Below are 23,023 nucleotides of genomic sequence, written 5' to 3' on the forward strand. Positions count from 1 at the left end.
AAGAATTATTGTTATTACAAATACTGATGTTGCAGTTGCATGATCCCTACAAAATATGTTTTCTGTGTTGCTCCTCACCAGGGAATTCATGCCTGATGATCTCACACAAGCTACTGCGCCACTGCTCACACTGGTTCAGGGATCCTGGTTGCTGAGATCCATTGCTCTGCTCTGACCTGCAGCGGTTTGCAGCTGACTTATTCTGCTGAGAACCAACTGCAACTAATTTTTCAGCACTAAATTACTGGGAAAAAAAAAAGAAAAAGAAAAAAATCAACCTCTAGAGAAATCACCAGTATTTGTCTTTCTTACTATCACAAAACAAACGGCAGTTTTAATAAAACAGTGGTTACTGAATGATAAGGTACTTTATAAATATATTGTGTGGGAAATGATTACAGAAATAAGCTACTAATACTCTATACATATAGAGATAACACACATCCAAACTAACGGACAGAAAGACAATATGCAGTACAAAAATTTTATTTCCATGAGCTTGGGGTGACTGTTCTACATACAAAGGTGAAGCGTCAGGTAACAGTTCAGTAATCCTTCCCTCTTCCAGGCTTAATTTGAGAAAAATGCTACTTTGGAAGTTATAGGCATGACCATGTCCACAGCTCTTAAAACCATCCCTGGGTGGCCCATCAGCAGGCACCCAAGTCTGATCTTTGGAAAACTCTACACTTTCCTCTGCCAACCATAAACCAGGACCTACACACGTGTGTTTCCACATCACTACCATTCACAAGTATGCAACTAGCGACTGTAAAGAGAGACTGGGGAAATACACCCTTCATAGAAATTCTCCCTCCTGGGAACACGAGCTACCTCTGTAGTGGGGGGAAAATGATAAAGACTTTAATTTTAACTGCAACTCAAGTATAATTAATTCCACAGCAATTACATCTTAAATCCACAATAGAAATTGATAATTACATAGTAACTCGTTATCGCTACTACATTATCTCTGATAATACCGTAGTTAAGCTTGCGCTCAAATTCCGTTTCAGTAAAGTCTGTTTCTGTAAAACACTATTATTTCTCAGATATTTTTAAAACACTAATGAAGTATATAAAAGTTTACAGTATACAAGAAAAGTTAAAATAAGAAATGATCACATTGTCTTCAGTTTTATCAAAGAATAAGAGTCTGAGAAAAATAACTTATTGCATTTTAATTTCTCAATCTCTTTCCTTTTTTAAAGGATAAAAGTTATAACGGAAATCCATGACATTTTAGATGAAGAAAAGATTGGGAGAAACAAAATCACAATTTAGCAGGCAGAGGATGGGGAAAATCAAAGTATTCAGTATGGCTTGTAGCTGAAAGTAATTGATCTGCATTTCTAATCATTTTAGTTATTGCCACATTCCATTAAGTTTTCAATAAGTGAAGATAAAACCACGTCTTTAAAATGCATGTACAATAGCATTAAGCCATTGCTGTACATATTGTGCAACTCATCTGAATGCAGTTTAACACGTGAACTTAATAGAATATATTTATGTACAGTATATACACAAACAGAATCCTCTGGTAATACCCCTGAATATTATCAGTTAAATGAGTAATTTTCATAATAAAGAAAAAAAAAACAAACCCCAAACATATTTGAAGGTGGCAAAACTGCCCATTTCTGAAGTTTAAATCAATATAATTTCTAGCTGATTTACACAGAAATAAAACTGTGGTCCTGTACAAACTTTACATTACAGGGAAACAGTTTATTTTAAAAAATATTTACATATTTGAGTACTTCATTCTTTGCAATAGCGATTATATGAACACAGAAAATAGTATGGTAGGCAGGTTTATTTATTAGATTTTTCTATTGGTTCTTTTTTGTGCAAATTCCAGATCTCTCGTTTTGTCGTGTTATCTGCCTCTATTTGCCTTGTATTACTGCTGCTGCTTTTTTTAGTATTCTGAGAAGGCTGGGTGACTTTACTTCTAGGAACAGGAAGAAAAGATTTAACTCTTGAAACACCCAACTCTGTCTTTGATTTACTGTTGCTGCTTTCCACAGTTCGACTGCTGCTGAGAGGACACGTTCCATCCTGTGAACAAAAAAAAACATTTTCTGTATAAATAATTATTGCCATTTGGGCTGAAAAACAACCAACCAACCCTACCAGCCCTATAGAACCCATGTTATTTACAACCTTTTGCAGTTTAATATGACAGCATCTTACTACCTGGTGAAGAAACTATGTCGCTTTTTTGCTTCTTTGACTGAAAGGAACTATCATCAACACCTTCAAATACCAAAATAGGTCAATGGGGTGTTTGCCACTGAGAAAAAAAACTTAGATTTCCTTCTCAGCTGTTTCAGTTTTAGGAGCGCCCAAATAAAAAATGCATGTACTTTCTTCCATTAGTGTGGAAAAAATGACAGGTGCAGACACAGCTAAAAGGGAAAAATGGAAATTTAGGTAGTTCTGAGGAAAAAATTCAGCATTACAGCTTGAATAAAGATACTCATTTTTGTACCAGCAAGGCCATAAATAACAACAAAATAATTATGACAAAGGCCAACATTTCAAGAATGGAAGTTGAAAGGGTAGTTACATTTTAATTATTTGTGCTAAGTAGCTACAGTCTTAACAATGGGACCATATTCACCCTGCCCAAATTTAAATACCTGAAAATGCCAAAGTCAGGTACATTGTTACTGTTTGTTCCTTTATTGTCAAAGAGAAAAAGGTTAGTTAAGCCATTTTATGATGGTCACTAACATATCTTTTATGAGAGATGCCTAACTTTCCACTGACAGGAAAGGGGAATTGGGACTGTTGGCATCAGCTGAATCCCGATCACCTTCTCCGCAGCAATATTAAAAAGTTCATTTTCACCATTACCATCAGCTACTGATCTTCACGTAAAGGTTGCTGTCATGAGAACAGGCTACTCATTGCCACATATTCCTTATTAATTCCTGATTCCATCATTTTTTTTGTATCCTGGATCAAAGATTTTGCATCTCTTAACAGTTTTCTCTTTCCCCTTCACATCCTTGAAAGCATTTCTTCTTCCAGCCAATTGAAAAAAAAATAATTATGGGTGTGTTGCCGTTTGAAGTCATTTGTCTCTTTGTTGTTGGTAAGATCTCTGCTCCTGCAGTATTGCTTTTGTTGCCTGCAGAACTCCATTTACTTTCAGAAAAGAAGGCTTTTCTAATTGCAAACTTTTTCAGACAGCAGTTTTTGCAGCTGAGTGTTCATCATTGTTACAAACTGCCTCTAAAAAGTTTTCACTTTTGCTTGCAAACTGAGACTGTGCTCTTCCAGATTTCTGAGAAATTTGTTGTAGTAATGACTAAATCTAGAACAGATCTAAATCAGATCTACTAGATCTCTTTCCCTCTAACAAAAAGTTGGGTTGTCTTTCCTTCATTTTGGCCAACATTTGTGCACAAAGATACGGGAAATTATGTTTTTTTATTCGGTATGAAATATTTTGACTAATTTCTTCAAAAAACTCAAAGGTAGCCAAGCCTGTCTGCCTCCAAAGTCAACAGTTATGCCTTACACTCTTAAAAGGCATTTTAAAAGAAAAAGAAAAATCACTGGGAAAAATTTACGGTAGGAATGGATAGGTCAGCTGGCTTAACAAATGATCTAGGCATGACCACTATGTGGAGCTCTGATTTAGAATGTCTAAAGTTAATGTTTAAAGAAATATTCAAAACCAGTATATCTAAACGTGGATCTGCAATGTTAAAACTTTTTCTGTTACCAGAGACTGTTCCCTGGATTTTAAATAAAATTACAAAAAATATCCCAACATTTTGAATACATGTGTATGAAAAAATACAATGGTGAGGGTGGTGGGATATCTCATCCAACTTTAGCTTTTTTAATGCTTAGGTCTGCAAGTTAAGCTGTTTTCAGGGCTACTTCACTGTACCTGCAGAAAAAATAGAATATCTCTAGGAAACAATGTGTCAGTAAGATAAAAGTGTCTGGACTGGACTCTAGAGAACCCCTTTCAAGGGAACATAGAGGGCCTAGTGAGGGAACACAGGCAACAGCTTCTGCTCTGGCTGAGGTCAATTGAGCCATGCACAGAGGCTCTCTTAATGCTCAAAACCACAGGCAGCCAGAAAGAAAAGAAAAAGAAAATGTAACAGAGAAAGTGTAATTTTTGCTTTATTATCCAAAGAATGAAAACTAAATAGGATGTAATTTCATCTTCAGATTTAGCAGGGATGTTAGTACCCACGGTTAATTATTTCAGTTTCTGAAAAGACAATGCCAGTGGACCTGTTAGGCCTTCCAGTAGTATTCAGCTTATCTTCCCACTCTGAAACTGCTCTGAAGTTGAAGTTTGTTTACATTTAGTTTGTTTAGATTGCCAGTATCACCCAACTTACAACAAAGTTTCTTGTTTGGTTCTCATAAATAAGATGGCAAAATAAATAAATATACTACAAGTATATTACAACAAATAGCCAGGTAGAAAAAGAAACTGAATACCCTTAAAAAAAAAAAGAAATGCTACTCTTCACAAACTCTGGTAATACCATCTCTTCTCAAAATTTCTGCCTCTGAGATCAGAGCTTTTACACCAGAGCAGCTCAATTCTACTTAGATAACAACACTTAGGAAAACAGTGGTTTGAAATAATAAATATTTGGGTAACCACTACAAAATAAATAAATAAAGGTACAAAAATGAACCATGAGCCAGCAATTTTGCATGAAGAATTTTGAAGTTTTACGCTTTTGCAAACTGTATAACATTAACTGTGGGTGCTGGAGGGTGAACAATGAACCCAGGTTTTATTTCTCTTAAAATCTGATCCAAGTAACATACAATGTCAAAGTAATGTCAACAATACTTGGCCTAGGGAGATGGCTTTATGTAAACATGAAAACTGGAGCAAATACATCCATTGTTTAATGAATCTTTAGTTTCTATTAAGACACATGGAATAGACTTGGCATGGTATGTCTAGCAAGTTTCCTAAGAATCATGACAGTTTATTCTTGCAAGAAACAGGGCCCTGGAACACAAATTCTTTGGATCCAATCAGGAATCCAAATTTTGAAGAAACTAAAGACACCTTCTCTATCCAACTACAAAAATCATTACACTTACCTTTTGTGCTGTTGTTTTATTTGGATTAGTACCACTTGCTGAAAACACGGGATTGTTCTGGGAGTTACTGAACATCAATAGCTCATCCTTAGAATCTGCAATCTAAAAAAGATAGGAAAATGGTGATTTTTTTTTTAGTTATTCACAGCAGAGATTAAGTTTCAATTTGCCAAATTTGGGAGTCTTTATTTTATTTTTTATATAGTTTCTGTGCAATACAATGCATAAACATCCAAAGAACATGTTAAATATTTTCCCTTTACTCGTGAGTGCATTTGTAAGAAATAACGGGAGAGATTTCACATCAACCGTTATCAGAGGAAAGTGAAACATACATTTCCAGAGCAGTACTACTCAGCAGAGCTTGAGGGTAGTTTCCCATTGAATTTTATCTAGCCCCAGGAACATCACAGAAAGGAATGATCCTCTTCTATTCCTCCTGCTATGTGTCTTGCCTATTTTTTTCCATCAGCCCTTGTGACCATCAACACAGAAAGTCTTATCAGCCTTCTGTCTTCACTGAAAATTGGGTATTTTCTCCTGGGGCAAGATGATCCGATTCAACTCAGCAATTGCAAAAGTTCTCAATCCAAACATAACAGAGGCAGCAGAAACATATTTGAGTGAAAGGGCAAATCAGAGAGTAGAAGTACTTACTTTGATGGCAGCCTGAAATTACATCACACAAAGAAAACATGCAACAGCACCCTCACTTCTGTAAGACTCTACTAGGCAGCTGGCGAATTAACAACAGAAATTCCAGCCATGGATGGTTCCACCCATGATGAGGAAACTGAACAAAAGACAGTGACATCTATCTCCTTCCTTATCTAACCCATATTTCCTTGAATTGTAAACAACAAGCAATTACATTTTAAATGTTATTAAACACAATTTTCAATTGGTTACAATTTCTTTAAGCACATCCCATTCTTTCAAGGATAGCTATGGTAAATCCCTGCTAACTGACTAGAGAGTAGCTTGCCAGCTTGGCACATGTGACTCATTCAAGTCCTGTAAATACTTTAAACAACCAACCTCAAACAAAACACTATAATAAAGGATCTTATTAAATAGGTTGAAAAATCTTCCCAAATACAGTATTTCTTTTTTTTAAATAAAAACTTGGTTGACTTCTAGGGATAAACAGAATACTTAATAAAGTAAAACTAATGAAACTGCTGTTCAGGGAGATCCTAGAGGATGTAATTCACAGTCTAACTGGACAGTAGCTGAAGACTGACTCCATCTGTGCTTCAAAAGATACAGAACAGCTGCACTGGTGTGCACACAACCGGCTGTCACAGCCATCTACTTCTGCTTTGCTAGGAGATAAAAAGGAAAAGAAGAAATAGCTGCACCTACAGGGAGAGCTGGATGCTTTTAGTGTAGAAGGAAAAATGAGAGAGATCCACGACTTCACCCTCTGCTCCAACAGGCTTTCCATAACCACCCACAATACATTCCAGTGTGGAACACAGCCCCAGACCTGAGTTTTGCAAGCATCCCTCACCTTCTTCTGCCACTGTTAAAAGAAAATGAATTAGGCCAATCCATTCTTTCTTGCTTGGGGAAGCAAAACGGCATTTTGCCTACACAGCAGAGGAGCTTTGAGCCGGTTCTGTGATGGCTATTGGGATTACATCAAACAAACCAAATGTGCAATGCATATTAGGAAAAACTTCCTATGTCCTTAAGGCTACAAAATAGTTTCCCAGTGGAAGCAACGATAGCATGAAAGATAACATGGGGAGCAATAACGCAGCTATTGTCACCTGCATTTACGAACTTCTCAATTTCAGCCTCCACTGAAAAAGTCTTCACACGAAAAAATAGTGAAGGTGTAATTTAAAATAATGTACAATAAACTAGAGCACTTACTCTCAAATGTATAATTTATTAGTTGACTTTGGCTTATTCCCAAATAATTTAATTATTTTCTTCAGTTCAAGCAGTGCTTGTAAATTAAAAATTAATTTTAAACACATAGCAAACAACTGCATATGGTAATGTAGTAGATTATTTAAAAGCCTTGTGTTTACCTTGCTTATATCAGGCTCAGATTTGCTGGAACACATACTCTGAAGTTCCTGCACAAGATCTACTTCATCATCAGAACCAAGGGACAGTCTCTGCTCCAGATTTAATGTTTTCAATTGATCCTTCTCTGAAGATCTGGTTAAAAAAGAAAAAAAAGAAACAGAGAGAACAATTAAAATTAAGCTATGATACAGAATCTAAGAATAAATATTATACACGCCTGAAAATAGTAATTCCTTTCCAAATCACCTTTACTACCACAAATTATTCTCTTCATTCTTGTTGTGGTTTAAGCTAAACCCAGGACAATTCTGAAATTTAAAAAAGGATTCTTCTGCCTACTCTGTCCAAAGATTCTCCTCTTTTTAAGGTAAAGCAATCAATTTTATCCCACTCTCCTTTTTGAACTTCATTCTAAACACTTAAAAAAACCCTGGCATACTGGAAGCATAAATATTCTATGCTCTCTGTGCCTGAATATCCAAGGCTTCATATTGAAGCTTCAAATGCAGTTCCCTCTGGCTAATTCGTACACTTCCTTAGAGAAACTCTGTATCATTTAGACTAAAATGCATGCACTATACCATTGTGAATTGCCATTCAATAAACTGAAAGAGCCAGAGGAGTTTTTAAAATATAATGCCAGGTGAGAAAGGCATATGGGTGGCTTTTCATGGCACAGTAACTGTTACATAATGTTCTCAAGTCACAGACTATTCTGTTATATAAAAAAAAAAAAAAAGGCAGTGCTGCAAGGTTTGGGTTACAGAAATAGATTCTAAAATGATATCAAATTTTTTTTCTCTCCGAAGTTAAAATTAAAAAGGATTCCTTTCTTCAGATTTGGAACCAAAACATTAACAAACACAAATTCTTCATATATTCATTATAATATGCAGGTTTACAACATAATTTTATCATCTTTCTTGTTTGCTAAATGTTATAAATACCAGAAACTAAAACTTACTTGGTGGTGAGAGAAGCTCTTTTCTTACGGTTTGGTTGCGATATAGTCTTGGATTTTATACCTGCACAAAAGAGAGATTGACTTATTTGTGTGTTATCATGTACACTGATTTCTTTATCCTAAAATCTGCAATAAACTGGAAAAATGGGTTACTATTTACTGCCTAATTATATCAATAGAGTCTGTCAAAGATCAGAATACATCCCCTGAAACTGCTCAGAATAGCATTAGGAACTGCTCAAATGGCAAATGGGGCATGAGTTGCCAAAGCTTTTTTAGAAGACTGACCATTAAGTTTCTGTGTGAGGCAGCTGTACCACCTTTACTGGCTCTCTCAAAGAGAAATCACTTGTCAACAGGAAAAGATTTACATTTGCTTCATTTATGTAAAATCAAACAACTTGCCTTTGGAAACAGGAACAACATTTGATTCTGACAGTCAGAAATGGAAGGCTACTGAAATTAAATTCACCTTTTTTTTTTTTACTTATATTCACATATATTAACTGAACTCCAAAAACACTTTCAGGAACAATATACTGTATCAAACATCCTACTTCAGGTTGTGTTCATCTGATATCTTAAATCCTCTTAGTGAGATTAGATAAATTCACAATTCAGAGAACCAGCAAGCAAAATCAGGACATTAAACTGCATTTCAGAAAAAGCAGACTTCTTTCTGAACAAGAGCCAAAGAAATGAATAGCTCAATTTAACATTACAAAGTACCAGGCATCAAGTATTTCAGTCTTTTATATATGAAGTAATTGAGGCTAGAATCGCTGTTTCTAAAGTGTATGTGAGGAAGCCTCTTTCTAAATCCTGTCCTAACTCTCCTCTCTGAAGGAGTTACCTTGATTTTCTGAAAGCAAAAAAAGTAACTTGTTTTTGTCCTCTAGAAGTTTTTTTCCGGTTTATGTTGCATTCAGTTATGGTATTCCTATGTTGTTCTTCTAGACATATGTGTACTTCTAGAATAATGATATGCTGCTTCTGTACATACCCAGACATTATCCCAGTGTGGTAAACTGCTTATTAGATGGCGTATGATCTTGAGTTGAAAAGACATTTCAAAAGTGTCAGTGACAAAGTAACTTGCAAAGCCATACACACGCATAGACTGAGTCACATAAAGCCTTCTTTATCAAGCAGCATACTGAAAATGACATAGGAACTTCCTGAAGGCGTTACAGTACCTGTGACTACAGAGTTTTTTTGCAATTAAAGTGAAAATCAAGCATAAATCTTTCATTTAAAACCAAAAATCTCCTCCTTCCACTACAGGGCTTCTGGATTATTCAACTCAGTTTATCTAGTAAGATTGAACAAGGGAAGCATGATCTGAAGATGCATGTATTCATTTACTTTTACATGGATTCAGACAATAGTTATAATTGTAGTAAAGCTAAAAGCACATGTAAAAACAACCCCAAATGTAGGCACATACTGCAAACTAGGTGCAGAACTAAGGAGAAGCTTTCTCTCATCAGGTGTTGGGGAAAAGACTGATAGAGAAACGTTCCACGCAGTATGAGATGGAACCAGTCCTTGCTCTTCCACCATATTAGCCAAAGCCTACCTCAGTATCAGACAACAGGAAGGGCATTAGAACAAACAAACAAACAAAAATAAATTAATTAGGATACCTCATAGCCACAAAGAAATAATTTTTTTTTGAGGAAAAAGTAAACAGTTTTTTACTGGTAAACATAAACATGAGTGTCATTTAATTGAGAATTTTTAATTCACAATATAGAAGAAAAGTTAGATTCGTATCTATGCAGCTTAATGCCCCACACTTCCTTTCAGAATTGAAAATATAAGGCTTTACCTTCAGTATGTGTCTCCTGCTTATTCCATGACTGAGAGGATAAATGGCCTGACTTTTTGCGAGGACTTGTGCTCACTTTTCTCCAAGAAGTATTCTCGCCTCTTTTCTTAGTACAATTTTTGTAGCTTGAAACAACGGATAAAGGAAAATTTCCTCCCTTAAAATCTGCTATATAATTATCTAGCTCTGAAACAAAAGTATAACAATGTTAAGAAGAATTGACTGTTGAATATGGTTCTTCCTTAACTACCTTATCCAACTACTTAGTTTAGCAACTGGAAATGCTTCTAACCACATGCCTCCCATCATTACTACAGTCATGTTTTGCGCAAGTTTTGAAAAAGGAATTGAAAAGTTAAAAGCCCCACTTTGGCCATGTACAACTACTTGCCTTTTAGACAGTTCATTGTTACCTGTTCTGGGTAGAGGACAGCCATGCAGGACAGCTTTATTTAGCAAGATACTGAGAGCAGCTTTAACAACAGCCTGTTGACCTTGGCTGGGATTTTTTTTGGCCATTACTTGTCCTGGTACAGATGGTCTTTTCACAGAGGCTCTGGAGAGTATTGCTTCTTGAACTCTGGGAGCTATCACAGCATTCCACAATTTGGACATCCACCTGTAGGCACACAAACAATCCCTCAGCTTCAGAGACAATTATCAAACCCCAAGATTTTATACTTTGGGTAACATAGCAGATTTTGCATTTTCACAAAGCACATATATTTTGGACTTAATAATGTACCTTATGTCAGAGAGGAACTGATTTTATTTAAGGTAGAGTTTATTGTTTCTTTTATATTAAATTATTTGACCTAACTTTCTTCAGGTTGTTTTGGCAAACTATTTACCATCTGAGGTTTGCCTCCTTCAGATAAGGACTATAAAACACCCTTTTCATTTTAAGGCTAACAGAAAGGATGTCCCCAAAAGATGTGTGTTTATGTATATACAATAAAAGCCCCTTTCACCTTTGCCAGTGCATGGAGAAGTTTCCATGCCTGCAGGTGTTCATTCATAGCCTACTTGCTGCCAGTGTGAGAAAAAGGAGGTATTCAGTTATGACTGCACCCTTTCCAGTCTCCTCCATTTCAAAACTTGTCCAGTTTACAGGACTTTTCTATTCATACAGCTGCCTTGCTCTCACTCTCCTTTTGTTTATTTGATCTATGGTGAACTCTGTTTCCAGGATGCCGTGGGTTTTCCAGATAGTCTGGTTTAGAGAGTGGGTCTGATTACAAGAATTTGATTCAAAAGGACATGGTTCTTCTGGGACTTTTGCTTTTCTAAGAGAGAAATATTACACTGTTTTTAGCACAGAAGTGAAAAATTTGTGTTAGATAATAAATAAATGCTATTTCTTACAGCTTATAGTACTCAAAGGATAAAGGCTACGAGTTTCAGACTTAGGGCTCGGCTCACATCTATAACAGACACTGAAGCAATCTTTTTTAGATCAAATCCAACTTTTTTTTTTGTTATAGCCTCTTATGGGAGGTAGATGGTAAGACTGAGAGTCAGAGGGTTTATTTATAAGAAAGAGCTGTGCTTCAGCTCTGCAGAAATCCATTAGAAAAAGTCAAGGCTAAACTGTCAGTTTGACTTAAATGAACCATTTTGTTGTATACACTGATACACAGAAACCATCTATTATCCAACAGATTATGTTGACCTGCTTTGGATTTTTTTTATTTTTTAGTTAGAATGCATAAATTATTTGATAGATGTATTTCTGGTTGGTTATGAAGCATAAGATTGAGCTTCTATGGTGTATAAACATAGTGCTACAAAGTGCTGGTATAAGCTTGATAAAAGTTACATTACTTAAAAAAAAATACAGTTGTTAAAACAAGATGCAAAATGTATATTGGAGATGGTCCTTGAGGCTTTCTTAGCATAATACTATAGATACCATTTCATATAGATACAGCCTGCATCTGCTAGCAGAGTTAAGCTACCAAAATAAACGATTGCTTTAGTTTTAGTAACAAAGAACTCTCTCTGTTTCTGCTTGTGTAAGCTTTTGACATTTTGCAGTACTATTCTATTTGCAGTACTATTTCTATTTTGCAACAGAAATGGTCAGAAATGAATGCTGCAAAAATAAAATTGATTGAGCCCATTCTAAGCTAACAGTTAATAACTGATGGACTGTACAGTGCCATCTTGTCTAAATAAAATTCCAACCAGGGTTGGGCTCATCTCGATCAAGTCCCCTTGCGAAAGGTAGTATCACACACTCCTGCCCCTGGAAAAGAGCTGTAAAGTGAAACTTTTCCTGTTGGAACATCATCTTTAATTCCCTAGATCAAAACCGAGAAAAAAATGGAGCTAAAATTTTCCTCATTTATTCACTCTACTCTCCAAACCATGGGAAGCTACATGAAACAGCACACAGCAGGAAACAATTTCCTGTCATGCCTTCTCTCCCCCTTCCCAGCCGCCTGCTTCTGCCACTTGCCTCATGCTAACGCTTAGCCCAGAACAAACCCTGACTGTAGATAGCTGTTTACTGTCTTAATGAATTAAGCTGGCTCAGAGAAGCTTTAACAAATGCCAAAACCAGCAGAATAGCACAGTGGAGAGAAGGGGCAAGAGGACAGGAGTGGTTAATTACACTGAAATATTAGCAACCAGTGAGCTGCTAATTAAAGCTATTTATTGCTAGTTATGTGACCACACTGTTAGTCATCATGCTGTTAAACTAAAAGTGTCCAGTAAGTGCTCACTGGAGCTGTGCTTTCTAATTGTTTATTAGTGGACAAAAAAAATCAGATTAAAATGAGAAGTCAGATGGCATACCACTACCGTAGAAGACATTTTGGGGTTGTCCCCAAAATAAAGCATTGTGAATACAGTCAAAGTTACAAAGTTAGGAGAAATCCAAACTCAAAATGCATTATTAAGGTGTCTAAGGAACAGTTTTTCTGTCCTCTACTAATGCTACTGCAATAAATAAATGATTAAGACATTTCAGAGGACATGATTCAAAAGGGAGGAACAAGATAGATGCATGGTATAATTTATTCTTTTTTATTTCACAGCAGCCACAAAATTTCAAGTCAATGTTACATCCACTTTAGATGGATTAGATTAGATTTAGTCTTTGATAATTACTCTGGATATTAGATAATCTGCCTTTAAAAAAAATACATAAAATGAACAATCAAAATGTTCCAACATCTGTAGACAGAACAAAAGATAAAAAACCCACTGCGTATGCTAAGCAAAGGACCCTGTAAGAAAGTCAGCAGAAACCAGTACAAGAGAGAGAAGTCAGAGAAGGAAGAGAAGTGGCAATTCAGGAGAAAGCTACGAAGCAGGATGAGAAAAGTAATGTCTCATCTCTAGAAACCAATGTTATTATCGGAATTCTGAATAATTTTGAATCTTGGGGGCTCATTAGAATCATAGAAACATAGACTAGTTAGGGTTGGAAAGGACCTTAAGATCATCTAATTCCAACCCCCCTGCCATGGGCAGGGATACCTCACACTAAACCATGTCACCCAAGGCTCCGTCCAACCTGGCCTTGAACACTGCCAGGGATAGAGCATTCACAACCTCCCTGGGCAATGCATTCCAGTGCCTCACCACCCTAACAGGAAAGAATTTCCTCCTTATATCCAATCTAAACTTCCCCTGTTTAAGTTTGAACCCGTTACCCCTTGTCCTATCACTACAGTCTTTAATGAAGTGTCCCTCCCCAGCATCCCTATAGGCCCTCTTTAGATACTGAAAGGCTGCTATGAGGTCTCCATGCAGCCTTCTCTTCTCCAAGCTGAACAGCCCCAACTTTCCAATATAGCTAAGCAACATCTTAGCATGCAATTAATCTATTTTAAAATTCTGTAACTATTTCTTATATCACTTGCTAGCATTTGCAGAAAAGTTGGAATGTGAGCAGATGCTTGTGTAACCGTAGGCAAGAAGAGACAAAATTTTCATCATTCTTCTTTTATTCTACTGGACATTTAACCATGTGTATATATCTGCCTTATTTACTAAGCTAATACACCTGTAAAATTGCACGTATGTTTAAAAATGATACCAATATTAAAAAGAGTTAGAAATCATTCTCTGAATTTCCCACATGTGCAACTTTAAAAGGAAAGGTTATCAAATTCTGAAGCTCAGAATTCTAGAATTTTATTTTGGTCTGTTCACTAATGAACAGCTTTCTTTACAATGCTCTCTTGAAATGAAGAACAAAACCTTTAAAGGGTTGAGGAATATTAGCCATTGCAATACAAGTAATACTGAGCAACCTCTGTGTCAGAAAATAACTGAAAGATCACAACAGGACTGACTTTTAACCAGTGTTAAACACCCAGTTCACACTTGTGCCCTTCCAAATTACCCTTCCAGTAATTAAATATGAAACAAAATTTTAGAACTTTCAATCTCCACTAAAATACTTTCAAGATTGTTCAGTCAGGTGGAGTTTGGGAGAAATATAACTACTACATTTGTAATAAGTATTTAGTTGGCATTGAACAGTGTCAAACAGGAAACAGCAATCTTACTTCACTGTTACTTGGCCATGCCCTGGCACCACTGGACAAGAGAAGAAATGTTTTGGCCCCATAAGTGCTTCAGGTGCTCCTAGACGTGATAAGCAAGAGTTCAGCTGGTGCCAAACAGCAAGAATCCAGTCTATGATCTTGCACACAGGATCACATGGAGGAGGTACTTTGCCTCTGAACTGCAGGGAGAAAAGATGTTTGACATAAGGCCTCTGCTGCAAACACTTTTCCTTGAAACTCCAGGAAGGCTTATTTGTTTTTCCTTTTCCTCCTATATTGCCATTAGATAAATCAGGAACAGTCAAAAGCTGGCCAGACCTTTTTATAGAGTATACTGAAGTTTTGTTGTATTAAAACTTATTTCCCCAACTAGACTTTAAAAGATACCTCCTTATGCATAAACGGACATGCCTCTACTTTTTGTGGGAAACTGAGGCACAAATTTGTCAGCAGTGCTTTTTCTATGGTGTTTAAGATTAGGATTACAAGAGATACCTACCATATCCTCAGCAATGTATGTGATATATAATTAAGGCGTATAAAAGAACATACAACCACACTGAACAGGAAGGTCTGATCCAGGCATGACCTCAGTGGATTTCCATATTGGTTTTAGATTTAGCAGCAATGAAGGAAGATGCCTTCCTCTAAGACTCACATTTTTCAGTATGCCTTGTTAAATGCAAATTATTTTGTGCCAGAAAAATCTTCTATTTCATCTGACTCCAAATTACAGTCTTCATCATCCTAATCCTAGGATTATCCTCTGGAACAGTTTGAATTAAAGAAAGCATTAAAAGATTCACTAGAGATAGTATTTGCTAGCACTAAAGCCAGAGCTTCTTGACAAGAGTCTACACATAAACAAGGTAAAGTTCATATGGAAAAAAACATTTAAATTGTTCCAACATATCCTAATAATTCAAAATAAGGGCAAAAGAGCTTTTCAGCTGAAAACAATATTAAGGCACAAACAAGGTATCAGAATACAGAGCAAGGATCTTTGAAGTAGTCTTCTTGTGTTAACACAATAAATAAGCTTTTACTTTCTTTTAGATTTTTATAAGAGATTAATCTTCCTTTTATTTTCAACTTTGGAACCCATTATTTCAAGCCCCACACCAACCCACATTTGAATTTGCATTTAGGCCATGTTTGTATTTAGAAAAAAAATAAATCTACTGGCACACTGGGCATTTTTATTCCTTATTTAATTGGGGAAGACAGAGGAAGAAGCATGCTTTTGTTTGTTTTTTTGTGGGTGTTTTTTTTTCTCCAAATGGCTACCATCTGCATATATGCTTTAGCAGTAATACATTAAAGGAGATTACCACCCAAATTTGTTCAACTTCAGTCAGAGGTAGCAACCTATTACGTTGTTAAACTCTAACCTGTGAGACTAAGGAGTGCTTTTAAGCCTAAATAAAACAGCCTGAAAATGACATCTGTTACCTGGTGCTGCAAGTCCTGGTAGGCAAAGCAGTTTGGCAGAATAAATTTGACCCAGCCTTTGTCTGTGAACAAGTCAGAATACCACTGCTTCTAGGATTGTCTGCATTGCTGTATTTCTTGGCTTTGTGGTCAGCTGAAGACAGTCCTTCTCTTTGATCTTGAATGATCTATGATCAAAGTTTTTCTGTCCTTTTATAAAGGGGCTTAGATCATGATATTCTCAAGTGTTGGCTTGAGGATACGATCTCTTTCCTTACAAGGATGGAGGAGAAATCTGCTACGTGCTATTATTGCACTGTTCTATGGCTTATACCTCATTCCAGCACTATAGTGTATCTGCAAGATACCAGCTTCTACCACTTGTCTATAGACAACTGCGACCCTCCCCATCCTTTCCAGGGATTTTGGAAACTATTCATACACTCAACCAGACAACCATTCATAGCAGTTCCAGCTTACTATGTCTGTAGGGATCCAAAGATTTAAAGTGAACATGGAAAGAAGGAAACATTCTGTCACACAGAAAAAAGTACTTATAATAACTATGCACCTGAAAAAAAGTAACCCAAGTAATCTATTAAGAGTTTCATTGATATATTTCACAATTCTTCTTTTTATATTCTGTATTCATGTTCTTGCTATTAAAGAGTACCTAGGTTTCTAAATTTCCTCATTGAAATGTTCAGTTACTGCACATTTCCTCTTCAGGATCTCTTTGAAACAGTAAGCTTTCATAGATGAGAACTGTGGCATAGGATACAGGAGATGACATTCCCAAGGATAAGCAAGACCCATGCAGCTGAACACTCAAAACCAACAGTAGGTCTGTTGTCTCAGACTGAGACTCTTTAATACTGATAGCTTTTTCTATTCCTAGATCAATCTCCCATTTTAAGCCTGTTCAAAACTCTGCTGCCAAAATTATTTTCCTTTGCAGCTGTTTCAATTAAATTCCCCCTCCCAGCATCTAACACTGCCTGACTGTCTGCAGTAGCTGATATCACACCGGAAAGGTTTTATTCCGACTAACTTTCAGAATTCCACAATTCTGCTTTTGCCCACATCTCTGCTTTCATTTCGCATCCTCCATTTATTTATTTATTCATGTTAAAAACAGACTTCCCATCTTGATTCTTGTTTGGACTTTTGTTCCAGCTTCAGCAGGCCTTTTAGCTCAAAACAACTTCCCTACTGATATATTCTTAATGCCTCTTTCCTCTTTAATTTGAAAATCATAAAACCTCTTCTTTCTGTTTAAAATTTAGACAATACACACAGTACATAAACTATCTTATTTTACATATATAAAATAAATTTCTCAAGAAAGGAATTTAATGTTTGCTGAGCAGATTCTTGTTATCTGAATAGATTCTTACTATCATGCTCACACAGGAGATAAAAGAATTACTGAAGGATGTTTTCATACAGTGGATAAACAAGTATCCACTGTGCCATTATTTGCAGCCAACTTGAGTGTTTATGCTAATCAGCCATGGCCACACACTTTAAATGAGGCCAAGCACAACATTTACAGATACACAGACTCTATCTTCCCAGAAATGAGTATTTTTTTCTGAAACAACTTGGTTATCTGCTCAGCTTTTGACATTACCACTGTACATACTTCACAGACCTAGTGATGAACAAAATTGCTAAAACAGATTCAAATTCTTACCTTGTTTATAACTTTTCTTCTTAAAAACCTTTGAAGCAAACCACGCATTGGTTCCCCATCCCACCTAAGTTGAACCCAACGGAAATGCTGCTGAACCAGCAGGTCAGAGCCATGAAGATGACACTTTGCGATTGTCCCCAGTAAAAAGCAGTTCTTATGAAAGTAAAAGGCACCAGAAACTCCATTTGCTAAAAAAGAACCATAAACCATTTTACTGAAATACTCAAAGCTTTAATACGATTCCATAGAAAAGCAAGAAGCAGTGACATAGTTAGAAAGAGAAAAGCCACCATAAATTAGCCTTAAAACTTGCTATATTTGGTTAAGAACAGCTATTTGCTATAAAATTAAAACCTGAATTAATTATATTTTTCTGTTTTTCCCCTGTTTTCCATGTATTATAATACAGCTGTACTGTAGTAAAAACATTTCTCCATCTGAAATTCTTTAAATACCTCTTTGAATAGTGCAAGGATTTTCCGAACTCCGATTCTCAAGAGGTGCCAGAAAATCTCCTAGCAATTCAGACAAAGAAGCTCTCTCCAAATTTTCTAAAATCACAATGGTTGTCTTGCTTACAGGAGGCTGTTTAACTGGGACCAGACAAGCTGAAATATAAAAATCCCATTAATGTCTACTTATGAAAATTGACTTTTATTTATATATACAGCTTTTACTGCTACTAATGCAACACAGGATTTTTATTTTATTTTTTGCCTTTTAACTTGTTCACAGATGCAAACAGACTGCATAAGATGTTCAAAACCAGAAGCATAAAAATTGAACAATGGAAAGAATATCATACTGTACATTAAGAAAAGAATTGAAAGCTAATATTAAAATATATTCCTGAAATGGCTTTCATGGGATCTTCATAGACAGGAAGTATTTCAGCACATTAAAAATAAATATAACACAAAAGATAGCAAAGACCTCTGAAAACATTTATTTAATTTGCTGTAAGACATCTTAAACTTTTAACATGTACTCTTTAAACTATATAGTGATGAAAGGGTTCAGAATATTCCACATTTGTAAGAAACTTAATCAAATAGTATCCTGGGATGCACTAGGAGGAGCCTGCTGGCTGAGGGAGGTAATCCTCCCCCTCTACTCAACCCTGCTGAGGCCACATCTAGAGTATTGTGTCCAGTTCGGCTCCTCAGTACAAGAAAGATAAGCAGCTACTGGAAAAGGTCCACAGAGGGCCACAAGGATGATCAGGGGTCTGGAGAATCTTTCATATGAGAGATTATGGCAGCTGGGCCTGTTTAGTCAAGAGAAGAGAAGACTGAGAGGGGATCTTATTAATGCATATAAATATCTGAAAGGCAGGTGCCAGGAGGATGGTGCCAGACTCTTTTCAGTGGTGCCCAGTGACAGGACAAGGAGCAGTGGCCATAAACTAAAACACAAGAAGTTTCACCTAAACTTGAAGAACCTCTTTACATGGGTAGAGCAATGAACAAGCTGTCCAGGGAGGCTGTGGAGCCTCTCTCTGGAGACACTCGAAACCTGCTCGGATATGTTCCTGTGTAACCTGCTCTAGGTGGCCCTGCCTTGGAAGGGGGGTTGGACTGGATGATCTCCAGAGGTCCCTTCCAGCCCTAATGATTCTGTGATTCTATGAGATTGCTTCTTTTTTTGCTACTATCCTCTCTTCAAAAATTCTTGCAATATCTTTAAGAATCACCCAAGTAATCAGAGCTAGTTTGAGGCACAAACAGCAGTGCCTGAACTTAACAGGCATAAAAATTTTTTATATATTTATATGTGTGTATATATATATGTATACATGCATATCTATACACATAATTTTTTCACATTTCAGGTATTTTCCTTTATTTTTCCTGATTTTAACATCTTCTTGCCTAAGAATACAGCCTTTGCAAGTCGTCCTGTAAAACTAAATCCCAGATGAATGCTTCTGTAGTACAAGTATTAAACAAAACACTGGTTGTGAGTATATTGTGTCTTGCATTGTTTCAGAACTTTTTGAGGGTGGTACTAAAGATGGTCATTAAGTAAAATGATAAGTAATAAGGAAAAACTTAGAGAAACTCACTGTAGCTGGTGACTGCTATGTATTTGCTTATTATTGCTAATTATTACTGCAGATTCCTGAATGTTACTGCCCTGCTTTACTAAGAGGATATAGCTGGATGGCAGGATGGATGGAACCATTTAGAGAGAGGAGGGTGCTCTCCTAGGAGAGAAGTTGTGGCAGAAAAATGGGGCAAAAAGCAGGCAAAAAAATGAGAGACTCTACCAGTAGCACAATGCTGAAATGCAAGCACAGACTATTAAGAGAAGTGTGTGGTTGACACAAAGTAAAGCATCCAAAAGAAGCTTTCATAAGTGGCTAGTAAACAAACCAGACTAGGAATGCTTTTCTTGCCTGCAGGCCAGACACCAAAGCCTGTAACTGACTTCTGACTAAATATTCTCTTCTCCTCTCCCAGCAATGTGATGGCACTGAAAGTGACATGTGGAATAATCACTGACACAAGCTACACTCCAAACTGTGACCAGGATTTCCTGGGAAAAAAAAATGACCTAGACTGAGGTTACACTGGGAAGTATGCTAACAAACAGAACATAGCACTGCACATGGCTGTACAAGCCCATGGAGTGGCTCTGCTTTTGTTCAAGAGCACAGATTTTGTCGAGGTTGCAACCAAGAAAGCCAATGAAAGCTCCAGGATGAAAGCATACTTGAAAAATATGCCCCACACTGCAAATGCACAGCAGGTAGAAATCAGCATTCAGTCTCACTCACTGAATTGTATTTTTTCTATTAAAAAGTTGGCAATTCTAGTTTGTTTGAATAAAACATTTGCTTATGAGACTGGTAACCCTCTTGGTATTCCTGATCTGCCCATACTGAGAAGGAAAAATGTAGGGGCTGATTCTGACAAAGCTCTGGCTGTCTCAAAGTTTCATCGTGGCAGCACATGAGAATGCATCCAGCGCTGTACTGGTATAATCAAAACTGGTCTCATTTCAAATGCCTAAAGCCCACCTTCTTTCAATACAGACAGTGAAACATGCGAATTACAGAGCCTGGAACAGCAGGCTATCCCAAGCAATAATGACATTTATCCCTTTTCTTTTTAATGTGAATGACCATATTGGGTAAGTAAAGTTAAAATCATAGAGCTGTAGAAGAGGCCATAGTAATAAAAAGAAAATTCCCAGATTTTTGGGTGAAAATGAGGTCTTGCTACCAAGCTTAGATTCAAACTACATTGCTAATTTTTGTCAACAAAAATCCCCCAAACTAAACACTCATTAAAAAAAAAAAAAAAAGAAGAAAGCTGTAAAGGGATGAAAGCAACTACATATCTGAGAACTGTTTGCAAAGCAAAACTGTATTTGAGCCAAATTAATTTAAACAATACCAGAGAAAAGGAAGCATATTACACAACTGACCCATGTGCCCCCATTTTTCTGATTCTACATTTAATTTGCTCATTTTCAATGTCATTCATCTTCGGCTACATTGTCCTTTTTTTCCCCTCTTCCCAATCAGTCATCATGAATTTACACAGGTACAGCCTACTGACCACTCCGAGAATGCTTTATGGTGGAGCACCCAAGTAACAGGACTTTAATCTACATGTAGCTATTCACATCTATTAAGAGAAAACTCTTTATTTCAACAGAAATTCAACTTCATCCTATAGTAATGGTCAGAATACTCATACACAGTAAAATTTGTTCAGGTGACAAAATTTGGCTCAGATCCACCCATAAATATCCAGTAAACAAGCATATATCAAAAGCAAGTGGTCTGACTTTTAAATAACTCCTTCACTCCTTCTTTTATTTCCAGAAAGGTAATAATTATAGCTTACCTTTTCATATCTTTTTCTTAAAAAATGTAACAGCTATAGTAAAAGGCAACAATAGACCTTTATTTCTGATTCAGTAGATCTGAACCACAGCACATAGCATTTAAAGGCTCACAAACAAAGGGAAAAAGAAATGAGCAAAAAATATTAAGAGCTATTCATTTTACTTAAATGTCATGAACTTTCGACAGAGCTCCCTATTGGACTGTCACACTTACTTCTACCTCAGTTTAGACTCTGATTATTCTGCATTATTATCCAAGCACCTGGAAAACTGTTAAGACATGCCACCCTGCAAAAGATTTTAATGTTTTTCTTTACTTTGTACCATTAAAAACTTTCCTAAAATTACCAAAATCAGTCCTGCTGAAATAACCTTACCACTGCTGATGAACAGTTCTGCAAGCTGCTCCTTAGAGAAACCAGCATCCACTTCAACTTTAACGATTTCACATGTGGATCCTGCAGCCACTTGCTTTTGCTGTGTTGAAAATTTATAGATTTGGTGAAATGGTGCAAACTCTAATTTATGAACTAATTTAATGCATTTGCTTGTGTTAATACCTTCATGCAGGCTGCTATCTGATGTGCTATATAGTCTTGCAAACTTCCTTCTGGACCATGGAAAATGACATTACGATATTGTTCAACCTACGGACAGAAAATAAATTATTCTGGAAAGTTCAGGTTTGGTTTGTTTTTTTTTTTTACCTACATAAGAAAATCAGAATCTAACAGACAAAATTCTTTGGTTTGCACTACTGGAGTTAATAATCCTTGCTATATTAGTTCCAAAATAGGCGATATTTTCATACATCTTGGAAATATATTGATAAATTTAGATCCTTATTTGTAAAACTACAAGAAAAGGTAATTTTTCATTATAACAATCATTAAATCTTGAAACATTCGTGTAGGAAGGATGACTTTTGAAATCACTGAATTAAAATAGATAAACCAGAATGATGTTAAAATCAGAGTAGATTAATTTGCTGCTAAGTTAAGGACTTACACTATGGACTTTATTTCCAATTCAAATGGGATCATGTTATCAATACTGCAGAGTAAAAATGATTTAATCTATCTTAACTGTAAAATTATCACTAAAAAGTCAGTAACAGCATAAAATCGTATCATTGTGCAATATTAGTGAATGCAGCAGCAATCTGTTGCACGTAACTGTTCTAACAACATGAAATACTAACCAAGGACACTGCAGAAATTATGCTGATTTAAAATGAATTCTGATTTGACTAGGAATGTTAAACAAATGAGCTATGAAAGTTAACTCATATTATCCAATCATCCTTACATTTTTAGGAATTAAATAAATTGTAAGAGTTACAGGAGATATATATAAGTTAGTAATAAAATTCAAGTCTCAAATAATTGTTTACACAAATCTGATTCTAATTTACTTTCCCCTCAAAAAGAGAAATAAAATAATTTTAGAAAGAAGTAAGATACCTCAGAGCTTTTAATACATTTTCTTAAGCAGTTCAATTAATTAGATGGTAGCTATTTGAAGAAGAAAGTTAACACCCTCACATGACTAAAGTTATTGGGGTAAGA

General features: G+C 36.1%; 1 protein-coding gene across 7 annotated transcripts in view; it reads right to left on the reverse strand.

The window, feature by feature from the left end:
* Positions 1-470: 470 nt before the first annotated feature.
* CTTNBP2 (cortactin binding protein 2) overlaps positions 471-23,023 on the reverse strand; it is an 84,185-nt gene continuing 61,632 nt past the window's right edge. For 3 of the 7 annotated variants that reach the window (XM_057412143.1, XM_057412144.1, XM_057412145.1), the window contains exons 13-23: positions 22,016-22,102; positions 21,833-21,932; positions 18,053-18,205; positions 17,598-17,785; positions 14,471-14,649; positions 10,358-10,563; positions 9,945-10,130; positions 8,114-8,174; positions 7,149-7,281; positions 5,107-5,208; positions 471-2,064 (exon numbers count right to left, since the gene is read on the reverse strand). In XM_057412143.1, coding sequence (XP_057268126.1) covers positions 1,819-2,064; positions 5,107-5,208; positions 7,149-7,281; positions 8,114-8,174; positions 9,945-10,130; positions 10,358-10,563; positions 14,471-14,649; positions 17,598-17,785; positions 18,053-18,205; positions 21,833-21,932; positions 22,016-22,102 — 1,641 coding nt within the window. In that variant the 3' untranslated portion in view covers positions 471-1,818. Of the gene's footprint in view, positions 3,033-3,428; positions 3,664-5,106; positions 5,209-7,148; positions 7,282-8,113; positions 8,175-9,944; positions 10,131-10,357; positions 10,564-14,470; positions 14,650-17,597; positions 17,786-18,052; positions 18,206-21,832; positions 21,933-22,015; positions 22,103-23,023 lie in introns of those variants that run through there. The other 4 variants (XM_057412147.1, XM_057412146.1, XM_057412148.1 and 1 more) reach the window with 4 other exon arrangements.

This window comes from Pezoporus wallicus, unplaced genomic scaffold, assembly GCF_028554395.1.
Source record: "Pezoporus wallicus isolate ANWC-B61680 ecotype Strahan unplaced genomic scaffold, APGP_CSIRO_Pwel_v1 contig_3858, whole genome shotgun sequence".
Classification (NCBI taxonomy): Eukaryota; Metazoa; Chordata; class Aves; order Psittaciformes; family Psittacidae; genus Pezoporus; species Pezoporus wallicus.